This window comes from Rissa tridactyla, chromosome 9 (assembly GCF_028500815.1).
Source record: "Rissa tridactyla isolate bRisTri1 chromosome 9, bRisTri1.patW.cur.20221130, whole genome shotgun sequence".
NCBI classification, from domain to species: Eukaryota; Metazoa; Chordata; class Aves; order Charadriiformes; family Laridae; genus Rissa; species Rissa tridactyla.
The window spans coordinates 38,902,619-38,923,545 of NC_071474.1; the positions used below are offsets into that span (position 1 = coordinate 38,902,619).

A 20,927-nucleotide genomic window follows, 5' to 3' on the forward strand; every position below is an offset into this window, starting at 1 on the left:
GCGCGGCCGGGACCCGCGGGAGCACACGCAGGCAAGCACCCCCCCTGGGGCACACCCCGCCGCGTCCCCGGCGTGGGGGGCACCCCCTCAAGCCCCCTGCCGGGACCACGCCGGCCGCCCCGTCCCCCTCCCCGGGCAGCCCCCGTGGCGGGGAGCGGGCCTTCCCAAAACGTCACCCAACAGCTGTCCCTGCGATGGTTCACCACGGTCATACACCATTTCACATGTAAGGGACCCACTGCTGATCCACTCCCGTTTCAGTGCGGTTTTATGTATTTTAGCGTTCCCTTTTGGGGGATTTCTGAGGCACAGGTGTGATTACGCAAAGGAGAGGCTTGGCTGATAAAAGGTTAATAAGTGATTTATAGGTCGTAGGCGCACATTACAATACAAAGGTGTTATTAGCATATCAGAAACAAGTGAGAGGTAAGTTTTTGACTCACTCAACTCTTACCCGGTTTGAAGAGCTGATCAGACATGCGTATGCACCCATCACTCAAAATCTATTTAGAAATAAAACATCAGTAAAAAAGCATACATGGTATGCTTGGACAAGGTAAGGGCACTCTTTAGAAATCCGTTCCTCCCCAATGCACTCACAAGTCACATCCCCTTATTCTTACACCTCAAACGAGTCTCAGTATTATTACCCGCACCGTGCAGATGGGGAAACTGAGGCACAGACAAACACGCTCACTAGGCAGGTTGATTAGAGAGCCAAAAGCACTTACAGCCTCAGTGTGATGCACAAGCCATCAGATCTGCTGACATCTTAATTTTTGCTATCAATGCTTGCATTTCTTCTCTGAGAAGAAAACCAGTATGAAGCACCACTGCAGCAGAACTGAGCAAACCCATTAAGAGAGATACTGCAAGACCTCAGCTGCAGGGTACATAAATGTTGAGTTCTAGGTGCAAGAAAGGCCTTACAGTTATCCCAAATCTTACTGCAAATCTCTCTGCGTAGTCACAGACCATTCCTGCATCAACCTGCCATTCCCTCATCCCAACCTGACCTGGCCTAACCAAGCAGTTTCTGAGATTTACTTATTTCCACCCAGCAGGGACATAAACAGTACAAAAACATACACAAAAAGCTGTGTAAAACAGGAGACAAACCCTGTGGTGAGCCCGGGCTGCTGCAGCCATTCACACATGGCCACAGCTGATGGGACACGCCGCAGAGGGCAGAGCCCCCTTCCCACGGGGACGCGGGGTTTAACGTTCTCTACCAGAAGGCACTAGGATGGGGCTGTCCCACAGCTGTACTTCTGCAAAGGAACCGGAGCAATACCGCAGGTCCTCAGGTGTAATACCCAGATGATCTTTTATTGCCCAAAAGCTCCCTGGACTGGTCAGAGGCCCGTCAATTGCATTGGCCACAACCTGGAGGTCCTGCAGAGAGGTTCCTATCTACAGAAACTATCCGTGGCTCCTGAATCATGGCAGTTAAAGTGGAAAAATCACAGGTTGTGTGCACAGTGCTATTCTGCTGGCAAGTTCTGAGCAGCGCAGTGCACAGTAGGCCTGGGTCTGTGCACAGGAACTACAAAGTAGTTTCATATAAAAATAGAGCTTTAACCAGAACAACACAACAAGGTTCGTGGCTCTGAAATATCTATCTAACACATTTAAGAACTGCATTTTTCAGTAAATATTTCAATTAGAGAACTTCAGGAAAACTGTTTTTCAAAGCCTGCAATAATTCACATACATGCAGTAACAACACAGGAGAAAGGGGGGTAAGATTTTCCGGTATGCACCTAAGTTTGCAAGATTGTCTTTCCAGTGTATTACAGTTCATGTTGCACATTACAATTCTCTCTTAGCAAAAGCACAGTTGCAGCAGCGTATTTTCATCTTTACGCCAAAGATTCATACAAAATTATTATTCTCTAGTAAGTCTCAAAAACTGAAGAGTGGATTCTGGAGTGTGACTGAACTAAGACTAATTCTGCATCTGCAGAATGCCATATCCACACAGTATCACTAAAAAAAAAGATATTTCAGTAGAAATTCTTGCATGCTGTATGTATTCTAGTCTGTCTATATCATTTTTGGCTGACTCAGTTATCTCAGATTACTTAAAAAAATCCATTTGAATTTTCTTAATATTTTTGGAGACACAATTTATACTCTCCCCTGAGTTCTCTTGCCTTTCTGCAAGTGGTTTTATCTCATAATGGCTATTCAGTATTTAAAAGCACCCAGAAGAATGTAATTTCAAGTTCCAATAGCACAGCATTTTCAAACTAGTTGCATCTCTGCTCTTCAGTATATGCTTGCTATTCATATTGTTTATATCCATTCAGAAAATGAGATACAAGATTTATTCATTCCTGCCACTGGTGTCTCCCAACTACTAAAACCACGCAATCCGCTGAGACGCTGGTACCTGTTAAGTTCAGCATGTTTTTCTTGCGAAGTTCCTTAAGAAAGGTATTGTGTTTATAGACACTGATGTCAGTTTTCAAGAGCCGATTTCCTTGGCTCAAAATTTTCCCTTCGGAGGAGCTTTAATTCTCTCAGTTCTTGTGGCTGTAAACTCTGGTCCACCCCAGGAGTGAGCTTGTAATTTAAAGGAGATTCAATATAACCGTTTCTGTACAGACAGACCCGCTTGCAGAATTCAAAGGTGGTAAACATAACACCAAAGTATGGGACAATCTGATAAAATATAAAAAAAAGCAACATAAGATAAAAAAGCAATATTAGACTCACTAGTAGCATTCTTAGCTTAGATGTTCTTAAAGAGGAAACTTCTAGGGCTTCAAATCTGATCTAGTCTGCTCAATGACCTGTGCTCATTTATATAAAATCAGAGTCTCACCTCCAAACTGGGCTGGCACCTGCAGCATGCTAAAAGCAGGAGTTTATTATTGGTACATAACTAATCATAACAATATTGTGAGGAACAAGGTCTGTGCTAGCCTGTAGATTATGACAACTTGTCAAATACCTAAGCAAATCCTAAATAACCTCAGAAAATCCCAGTAGGAAGTGTGGGGTTTATTTTACATACAGCAGAGAGACTGAACAATTTCCTTCTCTTGCCCCATGCGGAATCAGCAGCTGTGGTGCCATGTGGCTTTATACCGGCCAAGGTAGGGCCAGGCACAGGCCAGCCACCGCAATCAATCATGTTGTCGCTCAATTACCACTCATTAGCTGACCTGCAGTACCCCATGTAAGTAATCCTCACTGCAGCAATATAAAATGTATTTATATAAACTAAATTACCTTCTGTTTAAGCTACCGTGCTTTATTTCGTGCTTACAACTCAGGAAGGGCTGTAGTAACTGATACACATGCACTAACTAGCTGGTCGAAAGTACTACTTTTGATTTCTGGGGAAGTGGCTTCTACAAGTGCAATTTTCTTTACAGCTCAGCACAACCTGCCGAATTACTGGAGCTCAGCTGAGACACAGAACTTGTTTAGCTGTCGTCAGTGGATCACTTGCAATCCCCCGGCCATACCCTGGCTCGTCTGTTAGCAGCACTCCCTGCTCTAAGGACGTTCAAATGAACTTGAAGGTAGTGACATCCAGAAGCCAAGCTTGCATTTGGGGAAATACGACCAAACCGAGTTCCAAAAGCTAGTTTAAAACCTGCCTGAGGTTATATCTGTTCTGTCACGGACTCTCTCATCTATAATCTGCTAATAAGTTTGGAGGCACGTCATAAGCTTTATAACCCCAACTGTCCAAAAGCGTGTGTTGATTGCTTCAGGATAGTCTGTGATCGGGATGAAAGCAAAACCTCACCTTGAGCAGGCTGGGTGTGAGTCCACTCCAGAGTCCCAGCACACCTTTGTTCTTCACTGTTTGCCGGAAACAGTCAGCCATGCCAGCAAAATGGACATCCACTGCTCCGTAGTGGGGAAGCCAGGGACTCTGGGCCTGTTTGAGAGACAGCCAGCGGGATTTAGAACACGCAAATGAAAACCAAAGTAATTAAAGATAATTATTTTCTCCATTCTGGTACATAAGGAACACTTAATGCCAGGTTTCAACAGACTGATCCATATTCTTACATCAACCCAAAAGAATCAGCTATTTTGCCTTGAAATACAAACTAAAAAGGGAGGGAATTTGCTCTGATAGGTACGAAAGAGAGCAGTAATTTCACACAGCACTTCCTATGGTGCCATGCCACTACTAGAAACAAATCCCACCCTTGTGAAGAGAAACCATCCGAACCAGAGCCACATGATTCATCAGCCCCCCATCTGCCGGCTGCTGGGGTCTGGGGATAGGTGCTTCACACCGCCGGCAGCACAGTACCTATCAGAGGGGTGCTTGGGGCTGTCCCCAGATGCCACACTGCCACCCTGTAATCCTGAGCAAAACCAAGAACGTGCTGACTTGACTCTGGCTGCTGAGGCTGTGTTCACCCCACAGTGAGAAGGGCAAAATGTACCACGGTTTGAGAACCAACAGCACAGCAGAAAGGGAGAAACACAGATTTCAGCCCAGGCTGTACAAGCCCACCATGGTCGGTTGACCCGGGCTGGTTAAAGTTAGCTCAGGAGCATCCTGCCGGACTGCATCTACATTTCCAGCTGCAGTGTAGACGGCGTCTGTTCACATGGAAGAAGTGTAGTGGGTCATTTTTAACAGCAAAATCCTTCCTTCATTAATCTCCTACTGCGTTAGCACAGACAGGATAACCCGACCTTCAATAATCCCATCCTCATCCATCTGTGCACATGCAGCCATGGGTTTATTTTGCATCAGCAAATAGAGGTTTCACTCAAACACCTGGCAAGTGACTCTCTTCAGTTGGGAGTGTGTGGGGACCCCAGGACACGAGCTGATGACAAGCTGAACACCACAGGACAGAAGTCTGATAAAAATGGGACTTGTACAGTTAATTGATTGGTGAATACGGATATCATTATCCCCTCATTGATCTGAAACACCATGTGGTGTAGAGCTGCTAAGCCTGTGACAAGCCTCTCACAAACCGACAAGTGGTGATGACATTTTCTAGATGCCTCAGCTATAGCATTTCAAATACTTGGCAACTTAGATGCTGGAAATGGAAACAGACCAAAACTCATGCTCCAGGTATGTAAGAGAAGTTGCTAGTCAAATAGTTTTAATGCTGTTGCATCCCCTTGCATTACTGGCAAGCCTACTGATGAAATTTAGAAGCTAAGAAAAAAACCCTAATCACTCCCCACGCTTTCTACATAGTCTTTATCTACAAAAAATTATATATAATTTTTATATATAATGATTTTTTTCTCACTTTTTTTGTGCATGATTGAAAAGCATGTGAACTACTTCTAATGGTAGGTAGTCGGTAAAACCATAGAGTTTCCTTTTGACAGGGCTTTGGGAGGCGATTTTGGGAAAACAGCGGTCTGCACTGAGAAAGAAGGCAATAGGCTTCCATCACATCCTGATTTGTTATCTTCCGGATCCCCTTTACCATGTCCTGGCTCTTTTACGCCAGACAAGAATGGGGCTGAGTATTTATTCCATGGTCTTTCACGCGTTAAGGAGGAGACAACAGAAGCATTTGCTTCTCTCTGAACTTTCTCAACAGTATACCTGATTTGTAAGAGAGGGATCACATTTTGGGGGGGGGGGGGGAAGAGAGAGGGATCACATTTTGGGGGGTGGGGGAAGAAAGTATTTCAACTGTTCTAATTGCTGTCCTCTTTATGTCTACAATGGCCTCGCTAATTTCATGGGGCTGCAGCTGTTTCCATAATTCCTAACTCTGGTGCAAGCTCCCACAGCTTCCTGTTTCAAGACTCAGAGAGGCAGGCATTGTGGGATTTTACCGCTGTGATTTTACAGTATTACCAGCCCTGTCTTTGCAAGTAGTTCAAGGTAGTGGAGCTAGTCTGGTAGCCAAGAGTCCCTTATCCTCATGGGTCGTGCACATGTTCCCTTCTGCTCATATGCTACAAGGAAGCTCAGCTGCCTGCTTGGCTCTGTTACTTTCAAGCCTTAATGTACAGCAGTTGAGAAACTCCTGCACAAAGACTCCCATGGCTGTACTGTAGAAGATGCCGAGTGCTGCAACTGAGACTTCAGGGACCACTAGGAATGGTGATAGTAGCACCAGGGATGCTTAGAAGAGCACCCAATGATGTAAGTATCCTCAAAAATGCACCAGCGGTCATAGGAGACATTCAAAACCCCGTTCTGCTTTCTGGACTGCCAGCCAGTTTCCACGAGTTTTTTTTTATTAAAGGAAGTTACAGGCAGCCAAGCAGTGAGGAGGGACAGGTTTCTAAAAGGCTTCAGGAAAGCAGGAATGCTGTTAACATGCGATTCCCTTCCTTTTTAAGTGACCTCCCAGAATTAACCACATGAGTTTGACTTTAATCCACTTCGTTACTGCATACATTGCAAAGGTACATATTGACAGGTTTTGATTACGGTACTGCCTACAACACCCAGACAGGCGACAAGCACGCTGCAGGTTTCAGTAGGATTCTGCATGCAGTAAACACATCCAGAAGACAGTTAAAAAGGAACAGGTAAGTCAAACCCCCAGATTTCTAATTTGCCCACAGACATAGACCTCTTAAGAGACTTACTGAAAGATTACTTATAGTAACATTCACCATGGTTACAGCCATTTTCAAGATTTCAGTCTATGGGGTGAAGTACGCTTTGCCAGTCTTTCTGGACAGGAACAGTATGCTCCTAGGACCCTAGACACAGTATTTAAATAAGAATTGTCCACAGAATCTCAGAATCACCGACTGCAAAAGGAAAACTAAAAACTGTATCAGTGCGTAGTTAAAACGTCAGTATTTTGGAACACAGCTAAACAAAGTTAATATGTATTAATAAAAGAAAAGAATTAGGAAGGCATTTCGTTTGGCACTGCTTTTAATGAAAAAAACAGCTGTGGGTTTTGGGTGGTTCTGCATCATCAAAGTATGTTTACAGCACCGCAATCCTCGCAACCGCCCTGTGGCACCAGAGCCAGAAAATGGAAGTAACCAAACAGATCAAACTAGTTTCTCTACCTTTTTTGCAGGAACCTACTGTGATATACAAATCAAACAGCTAACCTCATACCCAAAAGATCAGGTTTATGACAGAGGCGTTTCACGCCGTGCACCTCAAAGCAGCTTGAACTCCTTTTCTTTTGACAGCCCTTGACACTATGGGCTGCTGCATGGAAACCTGTTTGTTATGAACATTTTTATAGACTTCCCTCCGCCCCAGTTACGGCTCTCTCATACTGCAGAAGGCTGGAGACACAGTACAGCGCACTGCACTGATAACAGAGTGCCAACTTGTTAGTCATACTAGTAGCAGGGCTAAGTTGCTAATCGTTTTACCTCTGATGGACGATAGGCTCTCTAAATGGTTAAAGCACATCAAATGCAGAATTGGCTCCATCTGCTGTCTCACAAACACAGACTTTTAGTAGCCAGAGGCTACCAAGTCTACTAAGTCACTGTGATACATCCCCAAAGTTGGCACTCTGTTCTGACAGTCTAAACCCAAGTGAGACATGTACAAAAAAACCCAACAAACCAACTACCTGCACTCACATTTTTTTAGATCAACAAAATATTTAAATAAGGGTGAAGTGTCATGACGAAACTCAAGTTAATTATTAAAGTTAATTGTTACCTGAAGACTCTTCAGACGCCATCTCTCCCACTGTCTGCATCATGAAGTGGCTGCCAGAACAACATAGTCCCTTTTTTGGGAACTAATCTAACAGACCCTTACAAAGATTTCCACTTCAATGACCTGCCCCAGCCCCTCTCCTCCTCTTCTCAGGATTGAAGGACGGGTGTATTTCACCGCAGGTGCAGTGGGAACTGTGCCCATCAAAAGATCAGTCACTTGAATCTTCCCAAGGCTCACAGTAGCCGCATGGGGACCAAACAGAGACCACTGGATAGGGAATGGCAGACGCGGCAGTCAGGCCACTCGAGCTGATACAAAATTCCCCCTTGCTCTTTAGGACATTTTTGGTTTGCAACTATCTGAATTTACATCTATCGGAGACGACTTGGAAATACCTCCCTCCTCTCAATTCATGTACTTTTTTTCCTCCCTTCCCTGTTCATAAAGTTTGTTGGTACAAAGATTTGCTATTTATTTTTTGAGTACACACTACCATTGGCACAAGATCAACTAAGAGTGAATAGCTGCCACAGGTGGTATGCTACCCTGATGGTAGATATAGTAAAATTGCTTGTTAATTATATATTTTCAATAGATTCAGGTGTCCTACACTTCTGATCAACTTAAAAAAAAAAAAAAAGCACAGCAAGGCACTTCACAACACAGCTCAAGAGTTCACACTCTTAATCTGCAAGCTAAAATAAGAAGTCTACAGTCTGGGTTAAAGAAGGACACATGCAACAGGCAAGCGTAACTGTAGTTCAAAGGAAACTGAAGGACAAAGATTGCAGTTTTCATTCAAGCTAATGCCACTGCAGCCAACAGAAATTTCACTCAAGAGAAGGCTGAATGCTTGAAAGAGTATTTCATTCCACCCAAATAAGAAAGAATTAAAATGTAAATAAGTATTAATATTGGGGGGAAAAAGCATGCATTCTCTTGGGCTAAACAGTCCTTCCCTGGAGGACAGCTGTCATTGTCTTTTCTGTGTCAGTGGTTTGGTAACGCTGACTTACCCCTGGGTGAAGTCCACCACAGGCATTCAGGCATGCAGGAAGGTACAGGATGACAAGCGACCAGGAGGCAATGGGTTCCAGAGCAGCACGGCCAAGCAGCTGACCTCCAGCCTCCTGCACTCTAGGAACACGTCGTTCTCTCCTCTGTAACCTGAACTGGGGCCAAACCATCTCGCCTTTCTGAGACCAATAACACCGAGTGAGCAAAACAGTTCACCGCTTGCTCAGAAGTTTGACTGTTAGCTTTAAATACATTATTGCCAGTCTCGAGGCTTCAAGGTTTGTTGCAGGATCTCTCCTTTGCTACTGAACCTAAGCTTTCCCTGCTTTTAATGCCTGTGGGATGAAGAAATCTTTGATATGGAATGTAGAGGTCTCTCTCCTCAAGGCAGTGCAAACCTCTTGCATGGGCACCTCTGGGTGGTTCATGAATGCCTCCTGATGGTTCAGCTCAATCCTCACAAAGGGGTTCACCATTTTCATGCACATTATCACTACTTTATTTAATGGTGTGAACCATTAGGCAGACCAGCTTGGTCCCACACTTCACAGAGTGAACAGCAAGTTGGCACATCTCCTGCTGTCTGTGTAGGAACCGAGGGGAAAATTAACATCTTACAGGACTGGGGCTTTACAGAGGACGTATCTCCATTGGCCTTATGTGGATGAAGTAAGGAATTACACCAAATCAAAATAAATCAGATATAAAAGAAGAGAGTGTCCATAACACGTTCGCTCCTGTTTATGCAGTATTTTGCATAATTAATCACCTTACATGTCACAGGCACGTTATTCTAAGCACAGACACATGAATACAAGGCTCTCCTATGTAACTGATGCAGAAGTACTCGTGATAGCTGTCCTCCGGGGACATTACTGTCTCCCCACTGAAAATTATATCTCTAATAGTTGTGTGGGCACAGCAGCGTACCCTAACCCAGGTCAGGCCCCATCCGCTGGCTGAGCTTACCGAGGTTCAAAAGGTGGCCTAAGTTAACCATCTAATGTGCCCCAAAGCAGATTAAAGAGCTGTGGCTTGTACCACCCTGCTCACAGAGCTGCGGAGGCTGCAAGAGGCCGGCGGCCGTGCTCTGCTGGCACTACCAAATCCAGGGCTGGGAGCGTGGCGGACACCGCAGCGCCTGGGAAAACCATCCGGAGAGACCTGCACTCTGCCCTCCTTCAGGCCTCCTGCATTTCAAATGGGCACACTGCGTTTTCCTGCTTTTCTTCTGCAGGCCACAGTGCTGCAGTGCTAAGCTGCTTCTGTAATCCACCTCAGAGCAAGTATTACATACTTGTCACACCACAGCTCCTTGGATGAATAGCGTTAAAGCCCGCTAGATGTAGTACGAGCTGTCACAAGGCAGACCTGACTGTTAGATCAGCCCAGTCCTGCTTCTGATTCCTGATTTATGATTTTTCCCTCTTATCCAGTTTTTCCACTGTCACTGTTCAGTGTTTCAACTTCACAGGCAGTCAGCTTTCACAATTGTCTCCTGTGGACGTCTGGGGATCTAAGAGAAATGCTTCTGAGGTTTGTTCAGATGCACAAAGCTGATCTGGGCTGTTACAGAAGGCAGAGACCATGTTACCCTCAGTAGCTTTTTTCAAGCATTGTCTCAACCGAGTACTTCCCAAAGCAGCAGGGCACTATTCTGCAACAGCCTCAGAGAAAGTGGTATAAAATATCTTTATAGCAACATCAACAAAACAATTAAAAATGCTGGTAGCTCAAAGCATTTAAGACATAGGGAAAGAGAGATGGAAGGAAGGGATTTTACCAAAAGCAGAATCTGATGCCTATTACCTATTTGCTAATAATCAGAGGAGCCAGGCTTGTCCCAAGTTCCAGTACCACCCGGGGCACAGGGTCCTGGCTGATGCCTGAACCCCAGCAGCAAGGAGAAGGGGAGCATGAGATCATAGGGAGAAGTAAGAAAAGTAAGAACTCACACTGCAGCCTGCCCTTCAGGTGAAATATTTTTGGAGTTTCGTCTCTGTCTGTGGACTTGTTTTCATAAAACATGAAGGAAGTTAATATCCCCGAAACTTCCACTCCTCTGTCAAGTTTAGTTGGACAGCAGGATCAAAAGTTACTGGGGGCAAGGACAGACAGCTAGCAACCACATAAGCCTTACTTCCACAGGCAATCAGACTAAAAGTAGCAATATTGCTCCTTATTTGCCTACACACTATGGAATTTGCCACTCTGTGTGGTCAAATGGCTCAATCTCTGAACATTTTCAAGGCTCAGGCTCTCATGCCGTTCACTATTAAAGGGTCTCCCTGCACGAAGTCTCAGAGCACATATGCTTTTGAGATGTCGTGAGAACCACATGACCCAAAAAGGATTTCTTATTTTTAAACCGGGTCATGACTCCAATATCTTTCGTATTCCCAGCTGACAAGAACACAGATCTCACAAACAGCAGGGACACTGCAGCTTGAGAACTTTCAGAGGCTGCCATGCCAGCACCAGCAACCACCTCCAAGACAGAGCGCTCTTCACAAGTTACGCATGTTTAAGCAACGCAGGCGCACTGTGTCTCCTCATTTCAGCAGGGAGAAGGTGCTTTTCTAACGAACACTCATCATTTTCTTTTCCAAGGCTTTGTTTATATCTCAGACACTGAGTTCTCGCTAGACTGACTTTTACCATGCAAGGAACATAGGTAGGGGACTATTTTTAAATAAATACTTAGATGAAAAGCACTACTTTTAAAGAGAGACTTCAGTATCTCCTTTAACTGACTTCAGATTACAAATGTGCCAACAGGGCACAAGATTGCATTTACATTAAACAGGCTACCTCACAAAGGGAATGACTGCTTAGTTTTCTCCAGGTTACTAGGAACTCATAGCATTTACATAATTTACAACAGCTTTCGCACTTGCAGAGCATCTTGTATTCCAAAGAATAAAAATACCCAACAAAAAGCCTCAAAACACACTGCAGGTTTATAGGCAGCTGAGGCCTAACCGATTCGCTTTTGTCACTGAAAAGAGGCCACTGCTTGGGACATGCGTGGCAACAGCCTACACCAACCAAGAACGGCAAGCCTGTTTGTTTATGCCAGTGAAGGGAATTCAAAGCCTGGATTTTAGAACAGAAAGATCACTACTGAACAATGCTTTGCCCGGAGAGATGTCCTCACAACTTGTGGATGCTGTGCAGTCAACACCAAAAGTGTGCTGAATCCTGCAGTACGCGAAAAGCATGCTTATTCTATATTACAGGGGTTTGATGGTAAATCTATCCCTGAGTAGCATTTACTGGTGAAGGAGAGCTTTAGACGAATTTCAGCCACAGAAATTAAAACAAATTATACCAGAAAAATATGGGGACAGGACTGAGCTTCTGCAAACTATGCAAAGTTTGTCCATGGAAGCAGGTGAGGAGAAACTGTGCAGTCGATGGAGTATCGGTGCAACTTCAGGGTCATCTTTGTGCGTTTTGCCCAACAAAACTACTGAAGTCCCAGGTGCGTTTGGAAGGAAGGCTGAGGAGCGCCAGCCAGGGGTACCTGAGCCTGCCTCTGAGGGTCATGTGCACAGAGGGAAGTGCCAAATTTGGGTATTGGGTTTGCACTGACCATTTACTTGCTTGCAGATTTTCAGTTCTACGCACAGCCTGGGATTGGTGTCATTCTAATAATAATCTTCTGTACAACATATAGCAGGTCTAAATTCATCTTCCCTTACTGAAATGCCAGAGCTCAGTCCAATATGCACTTACGAAGGTCATCACAAGCAAAAGGATGATGTGGGGAAGTGGAAACGTATAACCAGTGCTTCCCTTAGACATAGACTCATTCATAGGCAGGTATTTCCCTACTTAAGGCAAAAAAAAATAGAAAAAGAAAAAAAAAGTGTTCTCGTATGCAAGTCTGCAAGGTAAAAGTGCAGTACTTGAATATTGCTTAAATACTGCATTTAACAAAGAACAAGGTAATATGAGATAAGGAAGGAAAGCCAAAAATAACAGTCAGAAGGATATAAAGATCAGTAAGTTTTTGTTCAGAAACTGATATAGCATAAAAGTGAGTCAGGAAAGCATTTGATACAGAACACCCCTTTGAACAACCCTCTCCTTCACTAATCTCCTACAGACGCACAACAAAAGCCATATTTCCATGCCAAAACATGCATACAGTACCTCTTAATTCTCTAACATGCCAATCAGGAGCAAAGTGAAAAAGGGAAGACAAAGGAATAAAATTAGGATAAGCACAACATAGAGGACTCACATATTCAATAAGACTCACTCATATTAATAACATTTCTTTTAAGAAAAACATTCAAGTATATTTAGCAAACACAGCGTCTTTGTAAAAAAAAAAAAGTGAACATGACAAAGATAACTCTTAATAGCAGAGGGGGAAGAAGCCATGGTTACCGAGCAAATCTGACATCATAAATCATCACCAAAACACAGAGGAAGAATTGTGCACTGACAGTCAGCTCCTACTCCCACAGATGTCAGTGACGGAAGCTGCTGACGTCGGAAGTGTAGGATTCAGATATGTAAAATGAGAAAGGATGAAACAAAATTATTACCACCGAGATTAAAAATAACACCTTATTCTTCCTCCCATAGCAGAATTCATTTCCTAGTCTGTGCAAACAATTCAAGTGCTGTCTAGATGAGGAGATGAATGGAGCTAACTCTTCCCAGACCGCCTAGTGTGTCAGGTAAAGATCTGAACTGGATGTTCTGGTATCAGGCTGTACTCCATCCCAGAATGAGAGGAGACAGCCTCGTGTTCTAGTTTCTCAGTTTTTGAAGCTCCTGAGACTGTCTTACAACTCCCTCATTCCTCATCAACAACAGGTGGAAAAGTCTCCATCTATTCCTCCATCTGCCAGATCAGCGGGACAGAAGGGAAGGGAAAGAAGAGGATTTGATACTGACCTCTGCAATGTGCTGGGCTCCTCTTTATACACAACACCAGTGTTTGTAGCTTCAAAACAAAGCCACCATTTGCCTACGTGCATTGCACAGCACTCACACCAGGCCTGGGGTAGGTGAAGGCTTTGGTACACCCCTCTTTTTTCTTTTTATCAGCTAGAAAGGTGAATCACTGAATGGAAGCTGATCAGAATATGATGTCTGAGAAAAACTGTGATCAAGTATCTGCTCCCTTGTTTTCTACAGAACCCTGAAATGTCCTGAAGCTCTGTTTTCCCCTTCTTTATTCTCCCCCTTTCTAGGTCCCTTTGCACAATACCTTTCCTGGTGCTGTCCTAGACATTTCTCTCTTCGGATCACCACCCTGCAAACTGAACAGGCCAGCAAGCAAGCACAAAGCAGACCTGGTTCCTCCAAGGCTGGGCCATACGCTGGTGCTAACTGTGTAAAACAAACTTCTTGGATGACCTTACATGAGTTCCAGTGAGCTCTTAGTATCAGCTTGGGTGTGATTTCCAACAGATCTCTTTTACGGACAAGCCTCTGTGACTGACACCATTTCCAGTACCAAACAAATAAATTACAGGCCTTCACGCCGAGGCAGCTACTTCTTCTGAAACACCTTTGCCTTATCCCATGCATTCAGAATAAATCACTGAAGAGGAGGTGTCTCTCTAAGCATGGGAAGTCACTATTCAGTTGTTGCAATGCATCTATGAGGAAAAAAACCCACCTGTCTGTTGTTGAGCCCTTCTTTCCATCCAAAGTGGTTTTAGCATATCCATTTCCTATATATTTAGGAAAAAAACCCAGTTCCCTTCTTATTCTAGAAGTGCCAATCAGATGTTTTAAGCATCCCTTTGGTGAAAGAGTACAGCCTAGTGGCAGGAAAATGAAAGATGGGCCTGTTCCACTGGTCTACGCGCCTGTCAAGACAAAGCTGGACACAGAACTAACATCACCCCAGTTACAACTGAAGGTTACTTCTGAACTGGTTACGAAAACTGAATGTACAAGTAACTGATGTATCGGCAGAAAACGTGAAAGGAGAAATGGCACAGTAAATGCCTTTTTTTTTCTTTATTCTTTAGGGCAACAGTATTGCTGTGAGCCTAAGGATATAAAGATGACTTGTAAGGAGTAACTGCTTTTCTTAGACCCACTGATACAGCTGGAAAAAATGGTCAAGTTTGCATGCTCAGAATCTCTTTCTCACCTGCGACATTTTATGAGATACCCGATGACAGACCCCAGCTTAAAGCTACATAAAAATCTGGTCTAATAAAAGACATTATTTCTCCTGCTGAGCTCCTCTGTTACAAGATGAAGAGAGAGAGAGCAACAAAGGCTTCTGCGCCACCCGATCTAAGCCCTGTCTGAAAAAGGGAACCTGGGGAGCCGGAGAGGGGAATTCACAGTTTCACTGCCCTTTTCCTAGCTTGTGACTTATGAGCCAGACTATCACCTGATGAGGGGGAGGGGGACCTATATAACGCTGCCACACCAAATGACTACCCATAAACCTGCAGTCCTATGAACTGGGCTGAAAGAACAAACTCATATGCCACAGCCAGAGAGCCACCAGATGATGACAACTATTCACTGTCACTCTACTGATGAAGTTCTAATGAAAAGTCGACATTATCAAATGAGTTGTGTCAGTGAGATGGAAGCTGTGGGGTAGTGGTTGTTTTGGTTTGGTGTTTTGTTTTTTTAAAATCATTATTACTAAACTTTCAGGAGAAAGGATCGGCAAGATAATATAAAATGATATAACAACTTGATATAGTAACTCATGTTGCTGATGCTCCAGGAAAGCAGCAGCACCGGCAACTGGGAAGTTAGATTTAGATTGGATATTAGGAAGAAATTCTTAACTGTAAGGGTGGTGAGGCACTGGAACAGGTTGCCCAGAGAAGCTGTGCGTGCCCCATCCCTGGAAGTGTTCAAGGCCAGGCTGGATGGGGCTTTGAGCAGCCTGGTCTAGTGGAAGGTGTCCCTGCCCATGATCTTTAAGGTCCCTTCCAACCCGAACCATTCTATGATTCTATGATAAGAACGAACAGGGATAGTCCTTGCCCTTCAGACTTAATACCTGCTGTGCCCGTTTCCTGTGGTTGCCGGTACACAGATCAGGCATAAATGGCAGACACACCGGCTCTGAAAATGACACGGATCTCATTCATCCTGCCTACCACCAAGGGGACTGAACGTCTGTATTTGACTGAAAGTTTGCCAACTCTGAACTGTGAGAATTTGTTGGAATTGCTAGGAAAAAGAAAAGAAATGAAGCTAAAGACACAGAGTCTGAGAGTATACACATATCCTATGACAGTACTTGAACCCACCTTAAAAGTGTGACAACACACTTGTAACAGTAACATTCAGACTTGAAAAACACAACCCAACAAAATAAAAAAACCCAACCCCAAACCAAAAACCAACCAACCTAAAAGCCTCTGTAGCTTACTGGTAAGAGAAATAAAGTGGCCCTCATGATCATCCGGCTAGTCTTGTCCCAGGCTCCTGCAACAAGCGCCCATAACAAAGTACTAGTACCACAAATGCTCTATACCTGCATCTTCCTCTTGACAGTTTCAAAGGGGAAAGAAAGCGTCTGTGCCACGCCAGCTGCGACACAGCCGTTTATGAAGTTCTGAAGAGGAGTGAAATGAACTATGGGTTCTCGCCAGATTTTGTCCAGATTGATGTAAACAAAGAATGAGCCTGCAGAAAATGGGACAGCACCTAGAAAGAAAACCGGACAGAAGGTTTGTATCAACACACTGTACACTAAGGAAACAGAGCTACCCATCACATAACCTAGAAAGACGGGATGAGCCGCTGACAGTTTACACTTCACATTGCTCAAACCCGATCAATATTTTGAAGAACTTTACTTTTTAGTCACTGGTTTACCACCAAATACCCGTATTGTAGCACCTAGATGTGCTGACAGGGGCATATATTTACATATTAAAATGCACACGTTGCCAGAATTATTAATTGCTTTAGTCTCATGACAGGTCAGCTCTTTCTCTGGGTTATCTCTTTGTGACAAGCTCTTTCTTCAGTCCAACCCAACCCCAGCAGTTGTACAGAGCTGCCTCCTCAGCCAAGCTGATGAGGGATAGTTCCGTCCTCTGTTGCTTGTTTAATGCTCTCATCAATTTTATAGTGGGATTATATATTATTATTATGCATTTTTTATAATGTTATATTGTGGAAGAGTGGACTGAAAGTGCTGGCATTTTTAAAAGCTATAGAAAGTAAATAAATAATGAAAAAGTCATTTCACGTAAAGAGAGACTATCACTAATCTTCACTTTTCACATCAGTTATACATTACTGCTCATACTGTTTTCACTGAACAGCTAGGGAAACACTCTCACATCTAGATAGGAATTAGGAACACTGTGTGTGTATATATATATATTTTTTTTAAGAGTTAAATGGTGGAAATCTTGCATCCAAGCACAACTAGATCATCTCTAAAAGAAAGAAAAGAGTACTTTGTTGAACACTTAACCGTACATAAAATGCTACGCACTTGATCATAATTTGAAGCAATAAAGCTGCAGCAAAGATAATCAGTATTGTCATGCCTTGTAAATCTACAAACCTTCTACAGAACAACATCGCTATTTTCTTTTGAAATCAAGTGAGCAAACAAACACACTACATAGCTGCAATAAACAATGTGCAATGGGGTGATTTTCCCCATTATTATTTTACCTAATATAGCTGGTGAAACGCCACGGTAGAGTGCAAGGAATCCTTCTTGATGATAAATTTTGTAAAAAGCATGAAGAATTCCCTCGTAAGATGGTTCCAGTCGGTTCTGCACAATGAGCCGTGTTTTAATTACATCAGTGGGGTAAGTCACGATGGTTGCAACCATGCCAGCCAGACTTCCTGCCATGATGGCTCTCCAGTGGGAAATATGACCCAACTCATCCGTGAAAAGTATAACAAGTCTAAACACATAGAAGAGGAACTATTAATGACAGAACCAACAAAACACATGAAAAATTAAGGCAGGTTATTCTCGATGTAATTGTTCTTCTGCCCACAAGGCCCTTCAGCAGCAGGAGATGAAACTTTAACATGTATTTCATCCAAGACCTGACCATATATAACACCATACAAGCATCAGAACCTCTGTGAAACAGAACACGTGAACTGGCAAACATGAGCAGACTCCAAAAAACATGCCTAAGAGCCTAAAGAGATTTTGGGAAAATCCACGCTGCACAGAAGTGCAGAAATGCAAAAGTTATAGTTAACAATTAAGTCAGGGACTGGAATATATAACTCCGCAAGTGCAATCTGCTTTGATTTTAGTGTTACTGAGCTAAAATACTTCCAGTACCCGAAAGAGCTTTTTGAGAGGCAGCTTGCATAGCTCTACCCACACCACAGTTCCCAGCATGAGTTGTGGTACCGTGATGGAGGTCCAGAGCATCAATTCAACAATGAAAAAATCTTCAAAGACATGCAGACTAATTGTTCAAACGTTTTACTTGTTTGCTTTGCAAGAGACTTTAAAAGTAATTTTTGACCACCAAATCCTCACTTACATTTCCACCAACAGGATGAAAATTGCCATGACTTAAAACATGTCGGCAAGAAATTCTCTGACCATCAGTCATCAGTTAGAGACATTGGTTCAACCCCCCCTAGTCAAAGTTATCGTGTAAGAAGAAATACATAGATAACATCATCACAGGCTTTCTGAGAACAACTCAGCCTTCCTCTGTTGCTTATCTTGGGACAGAAAGGTCCACAGAGATACTTCTCTTGAGAAGACTTATGTCCAGGCACTATTATGCTCAGGAGGTTAGGTCTAAATTTGAAATTTTGAAATTGAAGCACAGAGTTTTAAAGGCTAACCTACAACTCCTGCATTTGTGATGCACAGAAGGACTTTTCTGTGTATGTGGGGCACTCCTACATCAGGCAGAAGTGTCATGGAGGCAGCAAGCAAAAAGACTTGAGCGGAGAATCTCAGCTGGAGGTAAAGAAACTTATTACTCTATTTTGGAAGCATTAACTAAACTGCCTAAACAGCAGATTTACATTCAAACTACATGGTGTTACCACGTCCAGAACAAAATATTTTGCAAAGATTTACAAGTCACTGCTTGCTCATTTGATGTTTTTTCACAAGGGTGCATTTTCAGCTGCATGGCAGATCCCTGCATCTACTTGTCTCGTGCCCTGGAGAGAGCCCAGAGCAGAAAGACCAGCCAAGCAGAAGCGAAAGGGCATAAACTTATTTTCCTATGCGTCTTGTACAGTCCCTAAAGCAACGCAGCCTGATTTTCCTGTGCGTGCAGAAATGCGTGGGGAGGGTGGCAGGGGTGTCTCCAGGCACTACCCAGATAACATTTAAAACAGCCACGAAAAGATGGCATCTGTGCACTGTGACCGCAGAGGGAGTGCAGAGTCAGTTGAACCCCCCCTTCCCTGGCCAGTGCCCTCCGTGCCGCCCATCCCAGGACTACCGACTGTGCCCAGGTCCCTCTGCAACTGGCATTACTATTTACTTAAGTTACCAGGTCACATTTCTCTCTTTTTGTATTTCTTGCCTTTATATACACCATTCTCCCACTAAAAAAATACCTTAAAAAAATACCCAAACAACATACCAAGAAATATGCGTAGGCAGTTCTTATTTAATTTCCTGGTAGCCCACTTCCACACTTATAATTCGAAAGAACGCCCTCTGCAAACCAGAGACCAACTACAGCCTTGCAACGGGAATGCACTGTTTCAAGCTGAACAAACAATGAAGTTATTTTGCTCAAAATCAGATGGTTTATGCTGGTGCAACACACTGACTCTTCTGGGCGTTTTACATTTAAATCACTGTTTCTACTGTCCTTCTGCCATTATCCCTCCCCCTATTTGGATCCCTGTGCAGAAGGACACAACAAAGCTGCCCAACTCCAGGGTCGCTCCATCCAGGCAGAGCTGGGAGGACGACAACTCTTGGTGGGCCAGATGAATGATAGACCTGGGCCAGCTGTGCAGTGTCAACCCAGGCAAGCGGCGAGTTAGCCAGGTTGGCCAACGTGGCTAGCTTCTCCCCACCCAGCACGGCCCCCACACCGGAATAACCCATGGCTCAGCTGGGCGGACACGTCAAGTGCACACCATGCACACAGCTGACCTGGGAGAGAGAAACCCAACCCTCCCGCTGGCAAAACACCGCTGCCTGCCAAGGGCCGGGCACTCCTGTCAAAGCTGAAGGATACTGGCAGCAAAAGGGAATCCCAGGAAAGAGCCAGCGCAGGTCAGCAGAGCTCCGTGTCGACCCTGCTGCAGTCCTTCCAGCGTCTACCCGAATTTAATGTCTGTGTTACTATCGAAAACGAGACCTTAAAATAAACGATGTCACATGTCGACTTCTATACTGATCTGATTTGCATAACAACTGCTGCATAATAATAGGGTGAAAGATTTTGAATCACGATTTTGTTGTCCTTTTTTTTGATACAGGCAATACAAATACTTGAAAAAACATAAATGAATAAAATAAATTGTGACTGTGACTTCACGTCTAAAGGAATCCGGCTGAGCAGAAGAGATTTAACAGAGTATCAACCCTTCATCGTTTGAAGAACAGCTATGACTTTCTAAGCACTTTCTGGCTTATCACCCGGCCCTGAGAGCTCCTACGCGCTGAATAAACTAAATAAATGAAGTTACGAGCCAGGGCGCCCGCCTCTGGGGAGAGCAGACACGCAACCCGCCAGCCACCCAGCTGAGGCAGAGGCTCTAAGGAGCCCCTTTACCGGACTAAGCCCCCCACGCCGCCCCTCCCCTCTTGCAGTGGACACGGAGGCCGGGGCTGGGGGGGGAGCGCTGCTCTCCCTCCGCCCGGGGCCCCGTCCCGGCGCCAGCGGCTTACCGGCGGGAGGCGGCGAGCTGCAGGGCGCTGTAAGGGAAGAGTCGGAGGCAGGCGGTGAGGTTGCCCTTCCAGAGGGCCCGCAGGCCCTCGGCGCGGCAGAGGCTCCTCCCGGCGCCGCGCAGCCCCCGCCGGCAGTGCCCGCTGCCCACCTGCGCCAGCACCGTCAGCAGCTCCAGCGGCGCCGTCAGGCTGAGGCTCAGCGCGCCCGCCAGCCCGGCGCAGCCCAGCCGCTGCAGGGCCGTCACCCGACCGTCCCGCCGCCAGGTGGCCATGGCCAGACCGCCGGAGCGGAGCGGAGCGGCGGCACCGCGGCGGCTGGCAGCGGCGGGGCCCGGCCCGGCCCGGCCCGGCGGGGCGCGGCCAGCGCGGGGGTGGCGCTGCCAGCCTCGGCCGGCAGGGGTCGCTGTGAGGCGGGGCTCCGCCCGCCCCGCCCCGGTCCCGCCCCGGTCCCGCCCCCAAGAAGGA

General features: G+C 45.0%; 1 protein-coding gene across 4 annotated transcripts; it reads right to left on the minus strand.

The window, feature by feature from the left end:
• Nucleotides 1-6: 6 nt before the first annotated feature.
• On the minus strand, nt 7-20,797 carry SLC25A43 (solute carrier family 25 member 43). Of its 4 annotated transcripts, XR_008468540.1 has the most exons (7): nt 20,463-20,797; nt 17,282-17,523; nt 16,122-16,294; nt 3,767-3,901; nt 2,396-2,667; nt 455-503; nt 10-339 (listed from the first exon to the last, which is right to left on the minus strand). XR_008468540.1 is itself a non-coding variant. In XM_054215063.1 (5 exons), exons 1-5 carry the CDS (start codon nt 20,732-20,734, stop codon nt 2,464-2,466), a joined length of 1,026 nt encoding a protein of 341 aa, XP_054071038.1. In that variant the 5' UTR covers nt 20,735-20,797; the 3' UTR covers nt 371-2,463. The 4 variants fall into 4 exon arrangements, 1 of the variants encoding a protein (XP_054071038.1); XR_008468538.1 differs by having other exon boundaries at nt 7-339; nt 455-2,667; XR_008468539.1 differs by lacking the exon at nt 10-339 and having other exon boundaries at nt 370-503.
• Between the last annotated feature and the right edge of the window lie 130 nt (nt 20,798-20,927).

Coding starts and splice junctions, on each gene's coding strand:
- SLC25A43 (XM_054215063.1), bottom strand. CDS start 20,734: ATGGCCACCTGGCGGCGGGACGGTCGGGTGACGGCCCTGCAGCGGCTG. Junction 17,524..20,462: donor CAGCTCGCCGCCTCCCGCCG/GTAAGCCGCTGG, acceptor CTATGTGTTTAG/ACTTGTTATACTTTTCACGG. Junction 3,902..16,121: donor CTGTCAAGAGGAAGATGCAG/GTATAGAGCATT, acceptor TCTCTCAAACAG/GCCCAGAGTCCCTGGCTTCC.